This window comes from Carcharodon carcharias, chromosome 4 (genome assembly GCF_017639515.1).
Source record: "Carcharodon carcharias isolate sCarCar2 chromosome 4, sCarCar2.pri, whole genome shotgun sequence".
Taxonomy (NCBI): Eukaryota; Metazoa; Chordata; class Chondrichthyes; order Lamniformes; family Lamnidae; genus Carcharodon; species Carcharodon carcharias.
The window spans coordinates 129,466,097-129,486,193 of NC_054470.1; the positions used below are offsets into that span (position 1 = coordinate 129,466,097).

General features: G+C 44.3%; 1 protein-coding gene across 1 annotated transcript in view; it reads left to right on the plus strand.

Moving 5' to 3' along the window:
* LOC121276785 (solute carrier organic anion transporter family member 4C1-like) overlaps window positions 1-18,831 on the plus strand; it is a 225,219-nt gene extending 206,388 nt beyond the window's left edge. The window contains exons 10-13 of the mRNA XM_041185330.1: window positions 4,417-4,583; window positions 14,329-14,393; window positions 17,360-17,497; window positions 18,689-18,831. Of these exons, the coding sequence (XP_041041264.1) occupies window positions 4,417-4,583; window positions 14,329-14,393; window positions 17,360-17,497; window positions 18,689-18,831 (513 nt within the window). The remainder of the gene's footprint in view (window positions 1-4,416; window positions 4,584-14,328; window positions 14,394-17,359; window positions 17,498-18,688) is intronic.
* Window positions 18,832-20,097: the final 1,266 nt, after the last annotated feature.

Genomic DNA, 20,097 nt, shown 5'->3' on the forward strand with positions numbered 1-20,097 from the left:
GCTAGTTTGGTTGCGGGCCCCCACCCTGTATTCCTGACCTGGCTGGCTCCATTGTGGGAATAGGCATGTCCTTGTCCTCTGCAATTTTCATGGCGTTGGGCCAGCTTTTCAAAGAGCCGTTGCTCATGGCACCTCAGGTGTTGTGAGCCATAGTCTGCATGAGGGAACGTTTTGAAAGATAAGTTCAAAGGTCCTCCTCATGCCACCATGCAAAGGGATGCTCCCACGCACCCCCGATAGCTCCTCAGGCACCCCCCCCCCCACCCCCCAACCCCGCCAAGCTATGGCACTCCCAGGCCCATTCACCACTATATTGAACCAATAAATCCTGTAGTGACACTAGAATATATAAAAAACAGTTCTAAAAAAAAGTCATTCATTGATAAATTTCCACTTTCTTGAAAAACACTTCTTTTTACTAGAGGCCAAAAGAAGTGTCAATCATCCAGAACCATTAAAGTATCAGTAGCAGAAACTGCAGGCATGTGAAACCTCTTTATCTTGTGTAAATAAACATTGTGCAATTGACAGCATAAATTACAGAGTCAGAGCTGCCAATCAAGCAGTGTTTTCCTTGGGGCTCAGGTGTTTTAACACTTTAATGGATGTCTGGGCTATCAGCCAAACATACATAATGAGGGGGCATAAGGTGCATGGGAAGTATGTGAGGTTTAAAGGGCGAGGGCTAGAGTCTTACTTTTGCCATTATAACTGGGACAAAGACCCATAGCACCGAGGCAGGCCTTTTAAACTGTCCGCCTCTGCATCCAGCAACCCCTGTTGCTGCCTCCAACCTCTTTCCTGGATCAGCTGGCCCATCTGCAGCTGCACCCACGCCTACAATGAAAATCCTGTCTTTGCAGGCACTTTCTCACATGGCAGGCAGACCAAGCCAGGAAATTTCCTGACTACTGCCACCCGTCTCGAGGATGAAAATCCAGCCCCGCATCGCTATTCTTTTACTGTCACTGGGTCAAAAACCAGAACTACTTTTCTAACAGCACTGTGTTGCACTTATGCCAGATGGACTGCAGTGATTCAAGAATGTGGCTCTCCACCACCTTCTTGAGGACAGTTAGGGATGGGCAATAAATGCTGGCTTTACTGGTGCCACTCACGTCCCATGAAACAATAATTAAAAAAAGGAAAATACATGCCATCAGACTTCAATGCAACAGAAATTATTTTTTAACAAGTGTGGCTTCATCGATAAGTACATCTTGGGCGGAATTTTATGCCTGCAGGATTTTACGGTCCCACCAAAGTCAATGGACTTTTGAATGGCTCACCGTATTTTAAGGCCCTGCCCCCGCCATGACAGGGCCGTAACATTCCACCCCATGAGTGGGATTTCATGTTCCCGCCGAAGCCAATGGCATTTAGAACGGCTCGCCACATTTTATGGCTCCATCACCACCGGGATGGGACCGTAAAATTCTGGCCCATGTTTTGTGGTACTAGGCTGTACAGACCAGAAGTTTTGGGGTGAGTTGGGTGATTTTGACTGAGACAGGTAGAACAAGCTCTAGGCTCTGCAGATGCATCACTGGACTAGGGAGAGAAAAATTAGTCAATGATCCCACTCCTGGGGCAGAATATTACGCTTGGCATGCTGGCCCAAGCGTAAACTGACATGTGATGAAGTCAGGTGTGCGTCCTGATGTCATCGCAGAATCTCATGATATTTTGTTTGGTGGGCGCGGTTGATGGGCAGGTGAAAAGACCAGGCAGCCTTTACGTTTTATAGGAAATCTCATCCATGAGTGGGATGAGGTTTCCTAAAGCAAATAAACATTAAGTAAAAACTTTATCTTTGAATTAAAAACATGAGCCCTGCTCATGTGACAGAGTTACTTGAGGGGACATGTTTTTTAAATTTTTATTCTCTTCATTCTTTCTTTACACAGTATTTCAATCTCCCTGAGGCAGCTCCATGTCTCAGGGGGATTGAAGCACTCTTTCCGACGCATGCATGAACTGTGCACTAGGCCTATTCGCCCTACTCCCCCCCCCCCGACCCGTACAGGCAGTGTTGAATGCTGCTGCTTGCAATCCACACAGGGTGGGCCTTAATTGGCCCGCTCGTGTGAAATCGCGGGTGTGGAGCCAATCATGGGCGGCGGTCGGCTTCCTGGCTGCTCCCGCCCGCCCCCGCCAAGTGAAAAATCCTGCCCCTGACTTTTATCCATTAACCTGCACTGAAAGTGCAAGTGACTGATTGCAAGTCAGGGACAAAATTTGAAATAAAAACAGAAAATGTTGGAAATACCCAGCAGGTCAGGCAGCATCTGTGGAGGGAGAAACAGAGTTAACATTTTAGATCAATAACCTTTCATCAACTAATGAGGCCATTGACCGGAAATGTTAACTCTGTTTCTCTCACCACAGATGCTGCCTAACCTGCAGACTATTTCCAGCATTTTCTGTTTTATTATAGTGCAGACTATTGCTGTTTTCAACAACTTTATTTTCAATCCAGGGTTGAGTACCTGATGGGGGTCCCGATCCTGCCCCAGGCCTGTGTCACTAGCGTAACACTATATAAAATGCAGATCCTTTCACTGGGCCTTAGGTTTCGCGCCAAATTAATGGGCCAGGATTTTGCCCTCGTCGAGCGGGCTCAGCGGGGGTAACAGGAGTGGTCGGGATGCCGACCGCCACCTGTGATCGGGGCCTGACTGTAATTTCACACTAGCAGGCCAATTAAGGCCCATCCAGCGTGAAACGTGTGCTGCAGTGCTCAGCGCTGCCTGTGTCAGAAGGAGGAGGGCGAGCATATGGCGTGGGTGCACGCGGCAAAAGCTCCCTGAAGCACAGAGCTGAGGCACAGCTATCAAAAACTAAAAATAAAGAATTTTAAAATGTTAAAAAACATGACCCCTCATGTGACTCTGTCACATGAGCAGAGACATGTTATTAATGAAATGTTAAAATTTTTATTTAATTTTTAATAGCTGTTGGAAACCTCATCCTGCCAGTGGATGAGGTTTCCTTCAAAATCCAAAGACCGCTTGGCCTTTTCACCTGGCTGCCAACCGCAAGGTTGGACGGGCAGAGAAAATTTAATTCGAATGAGACTTTAAATGCTTTATTAGACCTGTTAATTGTCGGCTGTTGCGCTGCAGACTCCTGCATGCGCCCACCGACCGAAATATCGTGCGAGTGCGCAATGACGTTGGGACGCTCACCCAACATCATCACGTGTCATTTTACGCTTGTTCGGGTTGGGTGCGCGCCCATCCGATGAGCAAAAAATTCTGGCCTTGATGTTGGGTATTGCCAAGAGGTAGGAATTGACTCCAGAGTTCAATGCTCAAAGGTGGGTGGCAGCTGTTGCAGGGCTTGCTGTTGCCTTTCTGAATAGAACAGGCAGGAGATCAGAAGGCCAGCAGACTCATGGCACAAACAAGTGGCCAAATGGTTAATGAAAAGGTACTAGACCCGTTCTTTGTGTGTAACCTTTTCCCAACAATTTTACTTCAGCAGAAACATCACCGAATGGCTCCATGTGGTGTTCACTAACACGCACCACCTGTTCTCTTTTCTTGATTTCTGATTTGAAAATCACTTTCTGGTCCTTCACAGCCCAGGAACAAACTTTTCAAGGAGCTTTACAGGCGGTTTTTTTAAATTCTTTCAAGGGATTTGGATGTCACTGACAAGGCAAAGACCAGCATTTGTTACCCATCTCATTTGCCCTTAAGAAAGTGGTGGTGTTCCACCTTCTTAAACTACTGAAATGCATCTGGTGTAGGTACATCAACAGTGCTGGAGCTAATTGAAACCGAGTGGGTTGCTGGCTCCTTGCGCTCACTTTGAAAATAGCAACATGTTCTGGAAGTATCGGAAGACTGGCATGCTCTCCGGCAAACTTGGGAGTGCATTCCAAACCATATATATATTTTGGATAAAAACAAAAAAACTGCGGATGCTGGAAATCCAAAACAAAAACAGAATTACCTGGAAAAACTCAGCAGGTCTGGCAGCATCGGCGGAGAAGGAAAGAGTTGACGTTTCGAGTCCTCATGACCCTTCGACAGAACTTCGACAGACAGAAATATATTTTGGAATTTGTTGTCATCATTTATGATGTTGTCTTACATCATTTATGATGTTGTCACAGCCTTGTAACTGGGTCACTTGCTGAAATGTCTTTATCAACAAAATGAAATATAACTATCACACATTGTTGCAAAGTGATGCTATACAGGGATGCAAACCAAAAAAAAAATGACATCAGTGATCAGTTGGCTGGGAATTCTCTTGGAGCTGCTCCTGCCCTATTAATGTAACTTCATCAGGAATTGTGTTGGAAAAAGGTTTCGGTTGCGTTTCCATCAAAATTACAGCAATCATGTGGGAGCAGCTGTGAGGAAATTCCGGGCATATTAATTGTGATTACCTTTTGTATTGCAGGTTTACCACAGCTGTTCTTGTATCCCGCACGTTGAAAATAAGTTTAATGCACGTGAAGGAAAATGTGGCCCCACATGTACCAAGATGCCCATATTTATGGGATTTTTTTTGCTTTCTGTTATTTTCACCTTCATGACTAGTACACCAATTACAACATCTGTTCTCAGGTATGCTGTATATTCACTACCCACATAACAACAGCCATGTTAATTTGAAGCTAATTCTTTTTGTAAACCCTCGAGATATGTCAATGTGATAATGTGTTTTAGAAGTGCAAATATAATTTATAAATTTATGATTTATCCACTCTGATCTAAGCACAGTATACATGGTGTTGACTAATCTCACAGGACCAGTATCATACGTTTATCTTAGAAGATGCAACACAGCATAAAAGGACATGACTCATTGCTTGCTACTTTACATGAATATGTTTTATCAGCATATGATGCCTTATTAAACACAGCCTGTGAGGTTGGTGGTGAGATTTCTGTCTGTCTCTCATTAAGTCCTTACACTTGGTAATCACCTCACATCCTTCAAATCTCTCAGTTTGTATGATCCACACTTTCCCAGACTGTGAAACCCAAGGGTCATTTGGTGCTCAGCTTGATGCCACCACACTTGCATGCACTGTGCTTTGAAACAACTAGGCAAGCTCTCCACCTGCTATCACCTTGTCCCCTGAGTTCCTTCTATTTAGAGGAACCTTAAATCTTGTGTAACTCAATGACAAATTCTGTAGCCTCTTGCAGTAGACCATTGAGATGATCAAACACAGTGTCACCCAGATCTCTTCTTCACTGAGCTTTGTCTATAAGTAAAATGCCACATGGCATGGTTGATCCATTTCTGTGGCTTGTGTGCAAAAAGACATTCTGCCTATCACACAAATCAGTAATGTGGTATATGAATCTCAGTACCATTGTGATGCCAGGTCTGTAGGCTGTGCATCCCAACAACTGGCTGATTGTATCAAACAGCACTTCCCTTTGGCTGTTTGCAACAGACAATGTCCGTTGTGTGCCCACCAGTAATTACCAGGCCAATTAAGGTAATTGAGACTTCAATTGTCGTGGATTTTAAGGCGTACGTGTGATATTTGGCTCATCGCACGGGCGCAGCGGGCATGCGGCTATCCTAAACTTTAATGAAGCTCATCCACGGGCAGGAAAGAGGGATCGTTGTTTTTGCAAATCCAGACATTCAGCAGTTAGTGCTTGAAAGTTATTGGAAGTTGCGTGTATGAGGTGGAGAAGTGTCAAATGCATAGCAGCTGCTTGGATTCCACTCATAACCTTCAGGTCAGCACTTTTCAGTGAGGATTTGTTTTGGGGCCTGTAGGTTTCAGCAGGCCTCCCTGAGTCTGGGAATGGTAGGTAATCTCACCACTGGAGGCACCTCATCTGAGGAGGAAGGGAGGGCTAGAAGGGGGAGGAGGCCAGGAATGCACATTCAGCCACCAGGGAAGCCACCTTTGGGAGGACAGGCGCAGGCACAAGGTATGCAGGGCCAAGAGGCAGTCCAAGGCGCAAGGGGCCACAGAAGATGCCACTATCCTGCTGCCAGGGTATACAGAGCGCAAAGCACCTACCTCAATATGTCTAAAGTGCAGTGCCGAAGGATGCTCCGCCTGTCAAGGGAGCCAGTCAACACTTTCTATCAGATGATTGGTCCAGAGATCTCAGCTAACTGTATGGGTGGACACCCCATGCCCGTGTCTCTAAAGGTCACAGCTGCCCTCAACTTCTATGCATCTGGCTCTTTCCAGGGCTCAGTGGGTGATCTCTGTAGTGTCTCCCAATCAGCTGTCCATGCCTGTGTCAAGCAGGTGACAGATTCTCTGTTCAGACATGCACTGATCTTCATCCACTACCGCTGGGACGAGGCCAGCCAGGTACAGCGAGCCAGAGGCTTCGCGGCCATTGCTGGCTTCTCCCGCGTCCAGGGTACAATAGACTGTACACATGTGGCCAACAAGGTGCCAGCAGGTGAGCCCGGTGCCTTCATCAATAGGAAGGGCTTCCAATCCATGAACGTGCAGATAGTGTGTGATCACAGGATGCTAATTCTGCAAGTCTGTGCAAGGTACACAGGCAACTCCCACGACGCCTACATCCTCAGACATTCCCAGGTGCCGGGGCTCTTCAGTGCTCCAGCCCGGCTGCTGAGAGAAAAGGGCTATCAACTCAGAAGGTGGCTCATGACGCCTCTCCGCCATCCAAGAACATAAGCTGAGCAGCGGTATAATAGAAGTCACGCCTCCATAAGGGCTATGGTGGAGAGAGCCATCATCTTCTCAAAATGTGCTTCAGATGCCTGGACCATTCCAAGTGCGCACTCCAATAACCCCCAGATTGAGTGTCGCTTATAGGGTTGCGTGCTGTGCTCTGCACAATCTTGTGCTGCAAAGTGGGGACGCTGTGGATGAAGAAGATGTAGACGGAGTGGCTGGGAATGAGCACAATGTGTTCAGTAGTGAATCCGAGGATATGAACGCACAGGGAAATGATGAGGGGGCACAGGCTGACCTGGGCATGCTCCAGGAAGGCAGGGAGGCTCTAATCCAAGGAATCTTTAGCTAGAACAGCACATATGGATCTGCAACACAAGCCTGGCATGTATCCTCCATCCTGGAGACCTCACCTGTCTGGATAGGAGGATAGGCGAAGGGCGCAGTGAATAAATCTAAAAGCCATACAAATCACTCATCAAATCTCAGGAATCCATGCACCTTCCCAAAAAAGGGGGCACCCACAGCCATTTGAGACAACATAAATTTAATACCGTAACCAAGTCTCTTCACAAACAGAAATAAAATAGTGTAGCACTTCACACAATGCTCGATACAACTCATGGGGGTGGCCAACAGAAAAGCAGCAGTGATGAACCCAGGGTGTGCCTAAGATGCCTTCATCCTTTGTTTGTGGGTGCTACATCTTTGTGGTGCCCATCGCTGGCACTGGCATCTGAGACAGCCTGCTCTCTCTGATGCCCTGTAGGCCTTGATGACTTGGCGGACGTCCTCTGGCCCATCGAGCCTGTGATATACCCGTCTGGGAGGGAGCTTCCAGCTCCATGGCTGGCATTTCCCCAGTCATCGCAACCTCATTGGGTGCCGCGGTTGCTGGCAGAGGGGCGGAGGAGCTGCTGCCCTCATCCGGAGCGCCCTGAGAAGCGGCAGCGGAGACAACAGGCAGCTGTTCCGCTGATTTGAGATCCGTTTGGCCCTCCCTGCGCACTGTAGATGGATGGGCACTGAAGTGGGATACCTGGTGGCCAGACAAGGTCAATGCTCTTGTGAGGGCCTGCAGGTCCCAGCACAACCCCAGGAACCCCTGATCCTGTTCCTGGAGCAGCTTCTCCATTAGAGTCGCCAATCTCTCCATGGAGGAAGCTTGGCACTCAGCCATGAGGCTCAATGCATCAGCCACGGCCTGCGTAGACTCCTCCACCACTGACACCAAGCCAAGTAGCGCCTCATGTGTGTGCTCCTGCACACCCGACCGCATGTCAGCAGTTGGCTGCATTGCCCACGACTCCAGAGGTTCATCATCTGCCATGGACTGAGCATGTGCCTGGGCCCCTTCAGTCCTCTGACTACTGACACCATTGGCACTCTCTGTCTCCGCCAGCTGCTCCAGCGACTGTGAAGTGCCCTCACCACTGTGACCTGGGACACTAGCCGAAGATATTATGCCCACAGAAGTGCCAGTATCTGCGCTGGTGCCTGCCTGGCAGAGATGGTGTGACGCTTCTAAAGGTGCAACTTCACGCCCCTCAGGTGTCAGAGGGGGCCCCAGCCATGCGCCGCTGATGCTGAAAGGAAGAGCAAGGAAATTCGATCAGTTAGTCTGCGGGCAATGTCAATGTACATGCCTGTCCCCCGGCTCATCATGCGCTCATCATTCCACACGCAATGGGCAAGCCATGTTGGTAATGTCACTCACTGAACAATCAGCGATGGCATGGATGTTGGGAGACTACTGGTGATGTGAGCACTGGCCATACATACCTGCCCGTGGAACCCCAAACTCTCCTGCTCCAGTGGACCTGGGTGCATGCTGCCTCTCCAGGTCGAGGGCCTCCTGCTCAAAGCGGCTCAGCATCAAAATCTGGCCTGGCCCACTGCCAGTCCTCAGTTGCTCGGCGTTGTTATGAGAATTCATCTTCTGTAAATTGAAAAAATTGCATTGACAAGTAATAGTTGTACCGTCAATCTCCTCGTGGCTGGCCCCCCCCCAAGCCCAGTTGGCTATTGCAGGGCTGCAGTGCATCCTTCCCCCGCTGGTGGCTGGCACTCACACAAATGTGCAAGGGCTTTGTATAAGTTAAGATATTTTTAAGATCTTACAAGTCTGTGAAAAAGCCTTCAGCATCTATGCCTCAAGCTGCTGTCTTCAAAGGAGAGAAATTAAGAAAACTCACTTGGAACTTTTACTTGTTCAGGGTATCATGTTTCTTTGTCTGGGTCTTTTAAAATTAATGAACAGAATTTTCTCTTCAGCGAGCGGGGGTGGGCCCAGCAAGCTGATGCATAAAATGATGCATGATGATGTTAGATATGCATCCTGACGTCCACCTTGTGCCATTCCGATCTTTCGTTCGGCGGGCACATGCCAGAGGCAGCTGTGTGCCTGCTGAACTGTCAAAGGCCATAAGACCATAAGACATAGGAGCAGAAATTAGGTCATTCGGCCCATCGAGTCTGCTCCGCCATTCAATCATGGCTGATAAGTTTATCAACCCCATTCTCCCGCCTTCTCCCTGTAACCTTTGATCCCCTTACCAATCAAGAACCTATCTATCTCGGTCTTAAATACACTCAATGACCTGGCCTCCACTGCCTTCTGTAGCAATGAATTCCATAGATTCACCACTCTCTGGCTAAAGAAGTTTCTCCTCATCTCTGTTCTAAAAGGTTTTCCCTTTACTCTGAGGCTGTGCCCTCAGGTCCTAGTCTCTCCTACTAATGGAAACATCTTCCCCACGTCCACTCTATCCAGGCCTTTCAGTATTCCATAAGTTTCAATCAAATCCCCCCTCATCCTTCTAAACTCCATCAAGTACAGACCCAGAGTCCTCAAACGGTCCTCATATGTTAAGCCTTTCATTCCTGGGATCATTCTTGTGAACCTCCTCTGGACCCTCTCCAGGGCCAGAACATCCTTCCTGAGATACGGGGCCCAAAATTGCTCAATATTCTAAACATGGTCTGACCAGAGCCTTATAAAGCCTCAGTAGCACATCCCTGCTTTTATATGCTTTTAATGGCCTGTTAAGGCCATTAATAAAACAATTAAACTAATTGACAGGGCTGCGCGTCCAACCTTCAGGTTGGCAGGCAGGCAGAAAGCCAATGTGGCCTTCGCATTTTTCATGAAATCTCATCCACGGGCGGGATGAGGTTTCATGAAGGGTTTATTAAATTAATAAATACATTTTCCACATTTCATAAACATGTCCCAGCTCATGTGACACTATCACATGAGAGGACATGTGTAAATAATTTTTTTGTCTCTTTACTTCAAAGTTTAAATATGAACTTAATCTCCCTGACGCAGCTCCGTGCCTCATGGAGATTTCTGTGCTCTTTCGCATGCATGAGTGAAAGAGCGCAGGCCCTGACTCACCCTCCTCCCCCCCGCCCGCACAGGTAATGCTGAGCATTACCGGGTACGCGTCATGCTGGGCAGGCCTTAATTGGCCCGCCCACGTAAAGTAGTGGCGTGCAGCCAATCGCAGGCAGCGATTGCCTCCGCGCCCGCCCACCCCTGCTCCCAACCAGCCTGCCCGACAAGCAGAAGATTCTGACCTATGTGTCATATTGTTGGCTTAACGAAAGTGTAACTGGGAGTTAAATTGATTAGGGGATTTAGAAATTATCATAGCAGTAACTTGTAGATCTATGTATGTATTTAAAGTAATTTCTTCTATTAATAAATGTTTAATCTAGTTTTGTAACAACCTATAAGACTAGTGAACTCAGGGCACACATCTCAAAATTTATACAAATTGCAAAACAAGTTGCGGCAGTTGTTTCAAACATCCCTTTGGGATTTGAACAACTCAGCATTTTCCACCGGCTGTGCCATAACAAACTGCTGCAGCCCATGTGGAGTAGGAACACCTATAGTGCTGTTAGGAAGGGAGTTCCAGGATTTTTATCCAGCAACAGTGAAGGAACGGCAATATAATTCCAAGTCAGGATGGTGTATGACTTGAGGGGAATTTGCAGGTAGTGGTGTTCTCCTTGCATCTGCTGCCTTGATAGATGTCATGGATTTGGAAGATGCTGTTGAAGCAGCCCTGGTGAGTTGTTGCAGTGCATTTTGTAAATGGTACACACTGTTGCTACTGTGCATCAGTGGTGGATGGAGTGAATTGTTTAAGGTAGATGGAGTGCCAATCGAGCAGGCTGCTTTGTCCTGGATGGTGTCGAGCTTCTTGAATGTCATCGGAGGTGCACTCATCCCGGCAAGTGAAGAATATTCCACCACACTCCCGACTTGTACCTTGCAGATTATGGATTGGTTTTGGGGAGTCAGGAGGTGAGTTTCTTGCCGTAGAATTTCCAGTTTCTGACCTGCTCTTGTAGCCACTGTATTATATAGCTGGTCCGGTTCAATTTTTGGTCAATGGTTTCCAAGCTCACAATTTTTATTGTGCTTTCTGAGAGAGCAGCAGTGGTTTATCTTGTGACAAGCCTCGGCACATTTAAAACACCTGAGCTCATTTCTGCCAAACCTCTGACTACTCCTTGTCTGTTCCTCCTGGCTTTACCCTGGCATCTCAAAATTTATACAAATTGCAAAACAAGTTGTGGTAGTGGTTTCAAGTTTTCCTTTGGGAGTTGAACAACTCAGCATTTACCATTGGCTGTGCCATAACAAGCTGCTGCGAGTCCATGTGGAGTAGGAACACCCACAGAGCTGTTAGGAAGGGAGTTCCAGGATTTTTACTCAGCAACAGTGAAGGAACAGCGTTATAGTTTTGGCTCACTGAATGGCTTATCCATGGAACTTTATGAGGCAAATTACCTCCCAACTGTATAGCCATAAAATGAGAGCACATGTGTCTACATGCTGAAGAGTTTTCCATTCCTGATAAATTAATTGGATTTGTAAATTACCTGGGTCTATCTCCAGAAATCTGTTCCATAGTGTTAAATAGCAAAAACTTTTGCAGTCTGTTACACCTGAGCTTTCCAACCATGTCTAGCATGTATCTTTGGAGCGAGCTAACCATTTCTCTATGCTTAATGTCTGGATTTTTTAAATCTCAGCAGAATGCTTCAGATGTTAAATCATAAGCTCTTAGAATTCAATACGATACTTTACAATATTGTATAACACAAGATTTAACAATATCATAGCCTGGTTAGCAGCATTGGCATGAGAAAATGCTGCAAGCGCTTTTCCATTTAATGACATCAAGAATCCATTGGCTCGTCCACATTTGCCCACTTGAATTGACCAATTAACAGATCAAAGGTCAAGATAAAACTATTAATATCATTCTCCTCTTTAAGATTTGAAATGGAACTTGGTTTAATAAAACAGTGGCTTCTAAGTTACTCAGCCCTATTTATTAGACTTGCTGCTGAAACATGTTTCTCAGTCAATTTCAAGTGGAATTCAGTGTGAGCGAAGGTGAAACCAACCTCTTTGGACTTAAGGAAGATAAATTGAATATTTTCTAAGTGGTGAGAAGCTAGGAACTGCAGAGGAGCAGGGATTTTTGGGATTACACAAATCATTTAATGCTAATAGACAGGTATAAAATCAATCAGAAAAGCTAATGGAATATTGGCCTTTATCTTGAGAGGGCTGAATTACAAAGGAGAGGGAGGTCTGCTTCAGTTATGTGGAGCCTTGGTCAGATCCCATCAGTCATTTCTTTTTAAAATTCTGGCTGCTTTTTGCTCAAAACTGACTCCCATCCCCTACAGCCTGCAGCAAATTCCTCCAGCCTAACTTGGCAATGACCCCTGCTAAATTTGAGGAATATGGTTGTCAAGCAACACTGCGTAGTGTGAACAAGATCGCTGTAAAGGCAAATTATCTTCCTTTGTCTCCAGGTTGCCATTTGAGATACCCCATGTGAAACATAATAACACACCGGCCAACTCTGCTGCTCATTGACTTTTTAGCTGGCAGGCCCTAACGTGGGGTGGGGGGGCTGAGTTTTAGAGGCCTGGGTGGTGAGGGTAAATGGGGTTATGACCTTGTGGGGAGTGCCTCTGATGGTTGCAAGGTACCCCACAAAGAGGTTCTTACTCCAACCCCACCACTTCGAGCACAACATCAGCTGCACAGTGAAAACTGTCAGGCTACCCTCTTGGCCTGGACCTTCCCCTGCCACGGGTAAAATAACCACTTTAATTGGCCACTCAAAGCCTTCAATCAACCAAAGGGCAGTTGGGCTGCCTGACGCCACCCGCACCAACCATAAAATGGGAGCCAGGTTGGGGTTGGGTGGGAAGGCCACACACTGGGCAGAATTTTGCTGTCGGCAAGCAGGGGGCGGGGCCCACTCGCCGACGCGTAAAATGACACGGGATGATGTTGGGCAGAACCCCCGACATCAGCCCGCCCCATTTAACTTTTCAGGAAGGTGGGGGCGCAGTAAAATCAGCTGCGGGCCCGCCGACCTTTCAATGCCCAATTGAGGCCATTGACAGAATCAATTATACAATTAAAGGACCTGCCCATCCAACCTTAAGGTTGGCGGCAGGCCAGGCGCCCCGGCGGGAAGGAGAAAAACATGAAACCTCATCCACTAGCGGGATGAGGTTTCATGTAGGGTTTTAAAAAGTTTAATAATCTTATTATGTAAATTATGAACATATCTCATCTCATGTGACATTGTCACATGAGGAGGACATGTTAGGGAATTTGTTTTTCTATTTTTCATATTTTTAAACGTGTAAGCAATCTCCCTGAGGCAGCACTTAGCCTCAGGGAGATGTGCGCTCTTTTGTGCGCATGCGCAAAAGAGCGCACTCTCACTTTTGGGGAATCCCCCCCCCCATCCACACAGGAAGTGCATAGCGCTTCCCGCTGGACATCACGCTGGGCGGGCCTTAATTGGCCCACCCACGTAAAATGGTGGCGGGGCCCGCATCTCTGGTGGGGATTGGCTCCCTGCCCACCAGAAATTGGGTCGGGCCCACTGTATTTTATGAGCCTCCCAGCCTTCAACTGCAGTGAAATCCAGCCCCATGGATTGCCAGGTTAAGCACAGCACTAACAAATGCAGAATAATGTCCCAGTCAGCCTGTCCATTAAGTGCCTTAATCTTTAGAAAGACACAGTAACATTACATTGACTAACCAATGTGCTACTGCTATTTGTCACAAGGTTACAAGATAGTTATAAAAATAGAAACTTATTTGTTTACTGTTCAGACACTGTTCCCATGAAAATGCCCGACTATTTTTAGTTTCTTTGCTTCTATTTTTGACTACATCTCTATGTTCCACTTGAACTTTGATCTGGAACACTAGATTCCTAAATTAAATAAATGAAATGTGCAAATAAACTAAATCTATGGCTAGGAAGTTTGCCAATTAGCTCCCACTCCACATTCGTAACTTTGGTGTAAATGCACTACAGAATGGTTTCATCCTCACAATTGCCCTCACGGTAAGTTCCTAACCACCACCAAACTTGTAAAAAGCAGATAAGATGACAAGTTAACTCATACTTTCATGTCCTTCCTATCAAGACAGTGAACAGGAGGCTTACCTGCCTCCTGAGCTGGGGAATAATCTTTGGCATGGAGCAGTCTATATGGAGGGAGGAAAGGATTGGCAATAAATATTCTTTGACAAACCTTAGTTTATGTTTTCCTACTAGTGTTATTTAGGTTGCCTAAACTACAATTAGATTTTTTTAACTTTGTTCACAGGTGTGTTCCTGATAGCCAACGCTCGTTTTCATTGGGTATTCAGTGGCTCTTTGTGCGGATCCTAGGTGAGAAGCTACCATTCTTAACCAACAAACAGAATAAAATAAATACTAAAATAGAATACTGCAGATGCTGGAAATCTGAAATAAAAACAAAAAATGCTGGAAGTATTCAGCAGTTCGGGCAGCATCTGTGGAAAGAAACAGAGTTAATGTTTCAGGTTGAAATGATCTTTAATCAGAACAAGCATCAGAATAAAACAAATGCTGCTTGAAAATCTAATTTATAAATGAAGGAGTATTACACTGGTCCACGTGTAGTATGATATTTATGCAGTGAATGGAACAAAGCACATAACACAATGGTAACAAATCCCTTGGATTTCTTTTGGACTGAGACTACAATTCAAGTGGAACTCATCATAAAGAGGCAGGGATTCAATTTCAGGCTGTGTCTTACAAAGCCAGTGTTACCAGGGAATGCAGCTGGGGTCATAGAGCTGACATTGACTCCCTTTTTCACAACTTGTGATATCCTCAGTTCATTTGGGACCTGGTGTAGAACTGGAAACAAATACACTGAACTCCAGATGCATTCAACTGGACTAGACCACAGAAAGAACCTGAACCTCCTAACACTGGCAGTACTTATTTTTAAAAACCTGGATCGGTCCACTTCCACAGGTGGCTGAAAAGGACGTCACTTGGCATAGGTGGGTCCTAGAAAATGCCAATTCAGTGATGGATAGGTGCCAGAGGTGCTGTAATGGCATGGACATCTGCTGGCCCTATGCAAATTTGTTGTCTTCCTGCTGATGATGCAAACTCTGGCAGATTCAGCATTGGAGGACACTGAGCACCCCGCGTAATTATGGGGATGGTGGCATGTGGAATTTCTGGGCCAGTTTGTACAAATGTCATTCCATTTCTACAATAGTTAAATGTTGGGCAGAGAGCAGTGTTTTGGGTAAACACACATTCTAGAAGCTAATTACCTTAGAATGAAGTTCCATACAGACATGATGCAATTTCCTCTCTTCGGCATAAGAGCCTGGATTTTCTCTCCTAAGGCGGATGTGCAGCTTGGAGCTATCTCCTGGCTCACCAGAGCCAACTTGGGAAAAATTACCCGGAATGGCAAGATCTTCATTCTGGTGAAGGGTTCAGGATGAAGTCAGGTCTTTCAATATCCTGGCCGCAGATCAAGGGCTGCTGAATGTCAAGGCAGGCTGGTTAAAGGGGCCCATCTCAATTCTCTGAATCTTCATCCCAGTTGTCTTGTTAAGTAATAGGCCCACTAGGCCTCACACCCTCAACACCCCCCTACCCACTCCCCATGCCAATCATACCAACCCATGAAAAAAACTGGTCAGAGTTCAGTGCAAATTGGCAATCATACTTGGGCAATGAGAATAGCTGGTATTGGAAATGGGAAAATATTACACAGATGGAGGTAGCAGAGCCATTCTGAAGCTGGGATTCATTGTTTTGACCAAAGGAAAATCACAACCACCTGCAAGTTCCCGTGCAAGTCACTTACCATCCTGACTTGAAATTATATCACTGTTTCTTCACTGTCGCTGTGTCAAGATCTTGGAATTCCCTCCCTAACAGCACTGTAGGTATTCCTACAACACTTGGACTGCAGCGGTTCAAGAAGGCAGCACATCACCATCTTCTCAGGGGCAGTTAGGGATGGGCAGTAAATGCTGGCCTAGCCAGCAATGCCTACTTGCCATGAATGAATAAAAAAGAGAAAGACTTATTCTGTCTGAGAGTACTTAATGCTGAAAATGGATGACAAAAGTGGAAGAGGATTCCATTTTCCAGAATTCTTCTCGCCTTGGCGGGCAGAAAGAATTATTTGAAGAAGTATTACTGATTGGAGTCAACTTTAAAACAAAAACATTCTTTATAGCTCTTACACTCCAGCAGAAACCCAGACTCTCTCACTAGCTATTTAAAAAAAATGTTTCAACTTATGCACCGTGTGACTGAAACTAACACTACAGCAATGCACATGTTCAGATGTTAAGAATAGTTTTATATATTGGCCCTACACTGTTAAGATAAACCTTTAAAAGCAATTTTAAATAAAGATTGAAAAGAAGCATTAATTTTCTGCCTTTCTCCACTCTCTATTTCCCAATTTCCTTTACTTCTGTTTTCATTAGTTTAACATTATTTTTATTTCTAATGTTATCTATCAATGCTAATGCTTTTCAACAAAAATAATTCTAAAACCTATTACTTTGCTCACTTTTTTCATCCAATTTGTCGCCTACTGTACATTTTGGAATGGATGGAAATTTTCGATAAATTGCTTTATGACTGAACTACAGCTTAAATATTATTTTGAATCAAATGTCAAAAAATTTACGTTATCACAGAAATTGTTCATAGCACAAACCTCTAGCAACAATTTTTAAAAAAGCGAAATCATGATCTCTAGTCCATTCCAATACTGGCATTGTATCGAGTGATAAGCTAAGCATGCCAAAAACAATACAAAGCAACATTAACCACTCAATAGTATTCCTGGAACTGAAAAAGTAAATACCTGCATTGGACTGTAGCGGTTCAAGAAGGCAGCTCACCACCGCCTTCTGAAGGGCAGTTTGGGATGGGCAATAAATGCTGGCCTAGTCAGCGATGCCCACATCCCATGAATGAATAAAAAAAATTGCAGTTAGAGGAATAGTTCATATGTGTTACACAGTGATTGAACTATAGATAATTACCTCAATGGTATAGTTGATTAAGGTAGTCAGTAGTTGTGTTATAATGGAAACAGAAAATGCTGGATAACTCAGCAGATCTGCCAGCACTTGTGTCCTGGGTTAGATGGTGGCTGGGAGTCCACATTTTTGAGCATCAGATGAGGACAGAATTGAGCTCAATTGTTTGGACAACCTCTGTAGAAAAAAGAGGAGTTCTTACCAGCTCAACAGAATGTTTTTGTTTTCATACACACTAAAACTTAACAACACTTCAATTGCTGCTCTCTTAACTTTTAATTTCCTGACTTACAGGTACAATTCCAGGACCAATACTGTTTGGTACAGTGATTGATGTATCATGTGTCCTATGGAATAAAGATAATTGTGGTCATAAAGGTGCATGCTGGACATATGACAACCCAAAAATGGCCAATTTGATTACAGTCATTGGTAAGATGTCCATTCAGGTTTTATTGAGAAGAAAATGGAGAATCTGAATTCTAAATGTAAACACATTCTTTAATGGCTCATTGAATTAAAGCACCGTGATATATTTAGACATGCATATTAGGATAGTCCCAATCTAATTCCAGCCACAGGAGCAGTGAAGATTGCTACAGTTGGACTTAGAAGGAATGATAATTTCAGTTGTATTAAATGGTCAAGTCTGCCTGATGGCAGCCATGCATGGTCAATCCAGGCCACTTTTTTATTTACTACAAAGCCCAGTGTACAAGCAGCTCACAAGTTAACATTTGTACCTATAGTTTTTATACTGTGCTTCTAAGTCACAATGTATTACTTGCATTGGTGCATAAGTCACAATCCTATATAAAAATGAAATTTCTTAAGTAGGGATTGACCTTTATTTACTCAGTATGCCTCCAATTATTTTTCTCTTCTTGCCCAAGTATAAAAATGAAAATTTCTGAACAGCTATGTCACCATTATTTTGTTATCTTTCAATGGATCATTTGTATAATCATGACAGAATTTAACTTTGATGAATTAGCTAATCAGAAATATTGACAAACTACCTTTAATCTGTTTTTATGAAGTTGATTGTGAGATGAATATTAGGGAGGACACTAGGGATGACTCCCCTGCTCTTCTTTGAGAGAGTGCTCTGGAATCTTTTACAACCACCTGAAAGGGCAGAAGGGTGCTCAGTGTAACATCTCATCTGAAATATAGCACCTTCAACAGTGCAACATTCCATCAGCTCTGCATTGTCAGCCTAGAATTTTGCATTTCGACCTCTGGACTGAGACGTCAACCTCACCTTCAAACTGAACATCAAGTGTGCTTCCAACAGAGCCACTGCTGATACTGAGCAACATGCAAACTTATGAAAGGGTTTGATAAAATAAAAAAGAAGAAAATGTTTCCACTCACGGGATGGCCAGTAACCAGAGGACACAGATTTAAGATAATTGAAAAAAGAACCAGATCGTAGAGGGGAGAATTGTTTTTTTATGCTACTGTTTTTTGTGATCTGGAATATACTGACTGAAAGGGTGGTGGAAACAGATTCCCTGGTAAATTTCAAAAGGGAATTGGATATATACATGATTGGATATATACTTCTGTGCTGGAGGATTCCAAGTCAACATAATCTAAATCTTCATATTTTGTTTCTAGGCACATCTTCCAAACTGATCTCCATTGTTGCAATTATTGCAGCTTTTTTCCTATATAGACCTCCACAGGTTGCTGAAGTTACAGAACAAATGGCTGATGGGCCGGCTAGTCAATGGGGATTCAATACTGACGACCAGGACTAGGACCAGGAGTGTACTATGACTGACGGGGAAAATATGCATACTAGCCAAAAAGGCAATGAACATACACTGAGACACAAAAATTACATTTTTCATGTATTTTTCCTTCTTATATATGACAATGATTGCAAATTTCTGTCTTGGATGGCATACGCATGAAAATGTGTCTATCATTTAAAGCAATTAGATTGATTTTAATTTGAATTTGATCAATTGTTCTAGTCTGATCGGAAACCATCTTGTTTTTCTAAACCTTGCTCCCATTATGATCTTTTTGCAAATACAAAAGCTGGTGGAAATTGGTTACAAAAAGCCTGTCACCACTGTATCTGAAAGCATGTGAAATGCACAAACGGCTATGGTTGGTATGGGAGGTGTTTAGTGGCTATCTACAGAATAGTCCTCAATGTTTCATGTGTGAAATAGGTGACAATCTAGCATCCATGGCCATCTCCCAAAAAATCATTAATAAAATATCTACGCTAAATAAATTGCTACATGGAACACACCTGGGAGTCCCTCAACAAATGAATAGTATGGAACCACATATAGAAATTGCACATATAATAAATGTGAGTGCTCACATTGTATTTCACATTGCCCGTAGAGGCTAGTTGTCACCTATTTCACACATGAAACATTGAGGAATATTCTGTAGATAGCCACTAAGCACCTCCCATACCAACCATAACCATATGTGCATTTCACATGCTTTCTGATACAGTGGTGACAGGTTTTTTGTAACCAACCTCCACCAGTTTTTGTATTTGCAAAAAAAATCATAATGAGGGCAAGGTTTAGAAAAGAAGACATGACTTTTATGTCTGCTAAGACACATGATTATCTCATACAGCCCACTTTAAAAGCATATTAATTAATTGATTCCAACAGCCTACATACTTCTATAACTCAAGCTTGGTGACATTTAATTACTACTTCTTGATTTACTTTATCTAAATTTTACCCTGTATTCATTTAAGTCTTAATGTTGCCTTGCACATAGGTCACACACTCACATAGGTGCCGTGATAATATTTTTTTCTTTATTTGGACAAATAGATCAAAGATGTCCCAGATTTGAATGTCAAACTATCTCAATGCTCAACTGATCTCTGCTGGGGCATGATAGGGGTATTACACTTGATATCAAGATTCCTGGGCTGGGGAAGAGGGAAGACAAGTTGTCCTAATCTCAACATTATCCTTGCTAGTTTGCATGATGCTTGTTGAAAGATTTTCCAAACTCATCTGCTTGCTTATACATTAAAA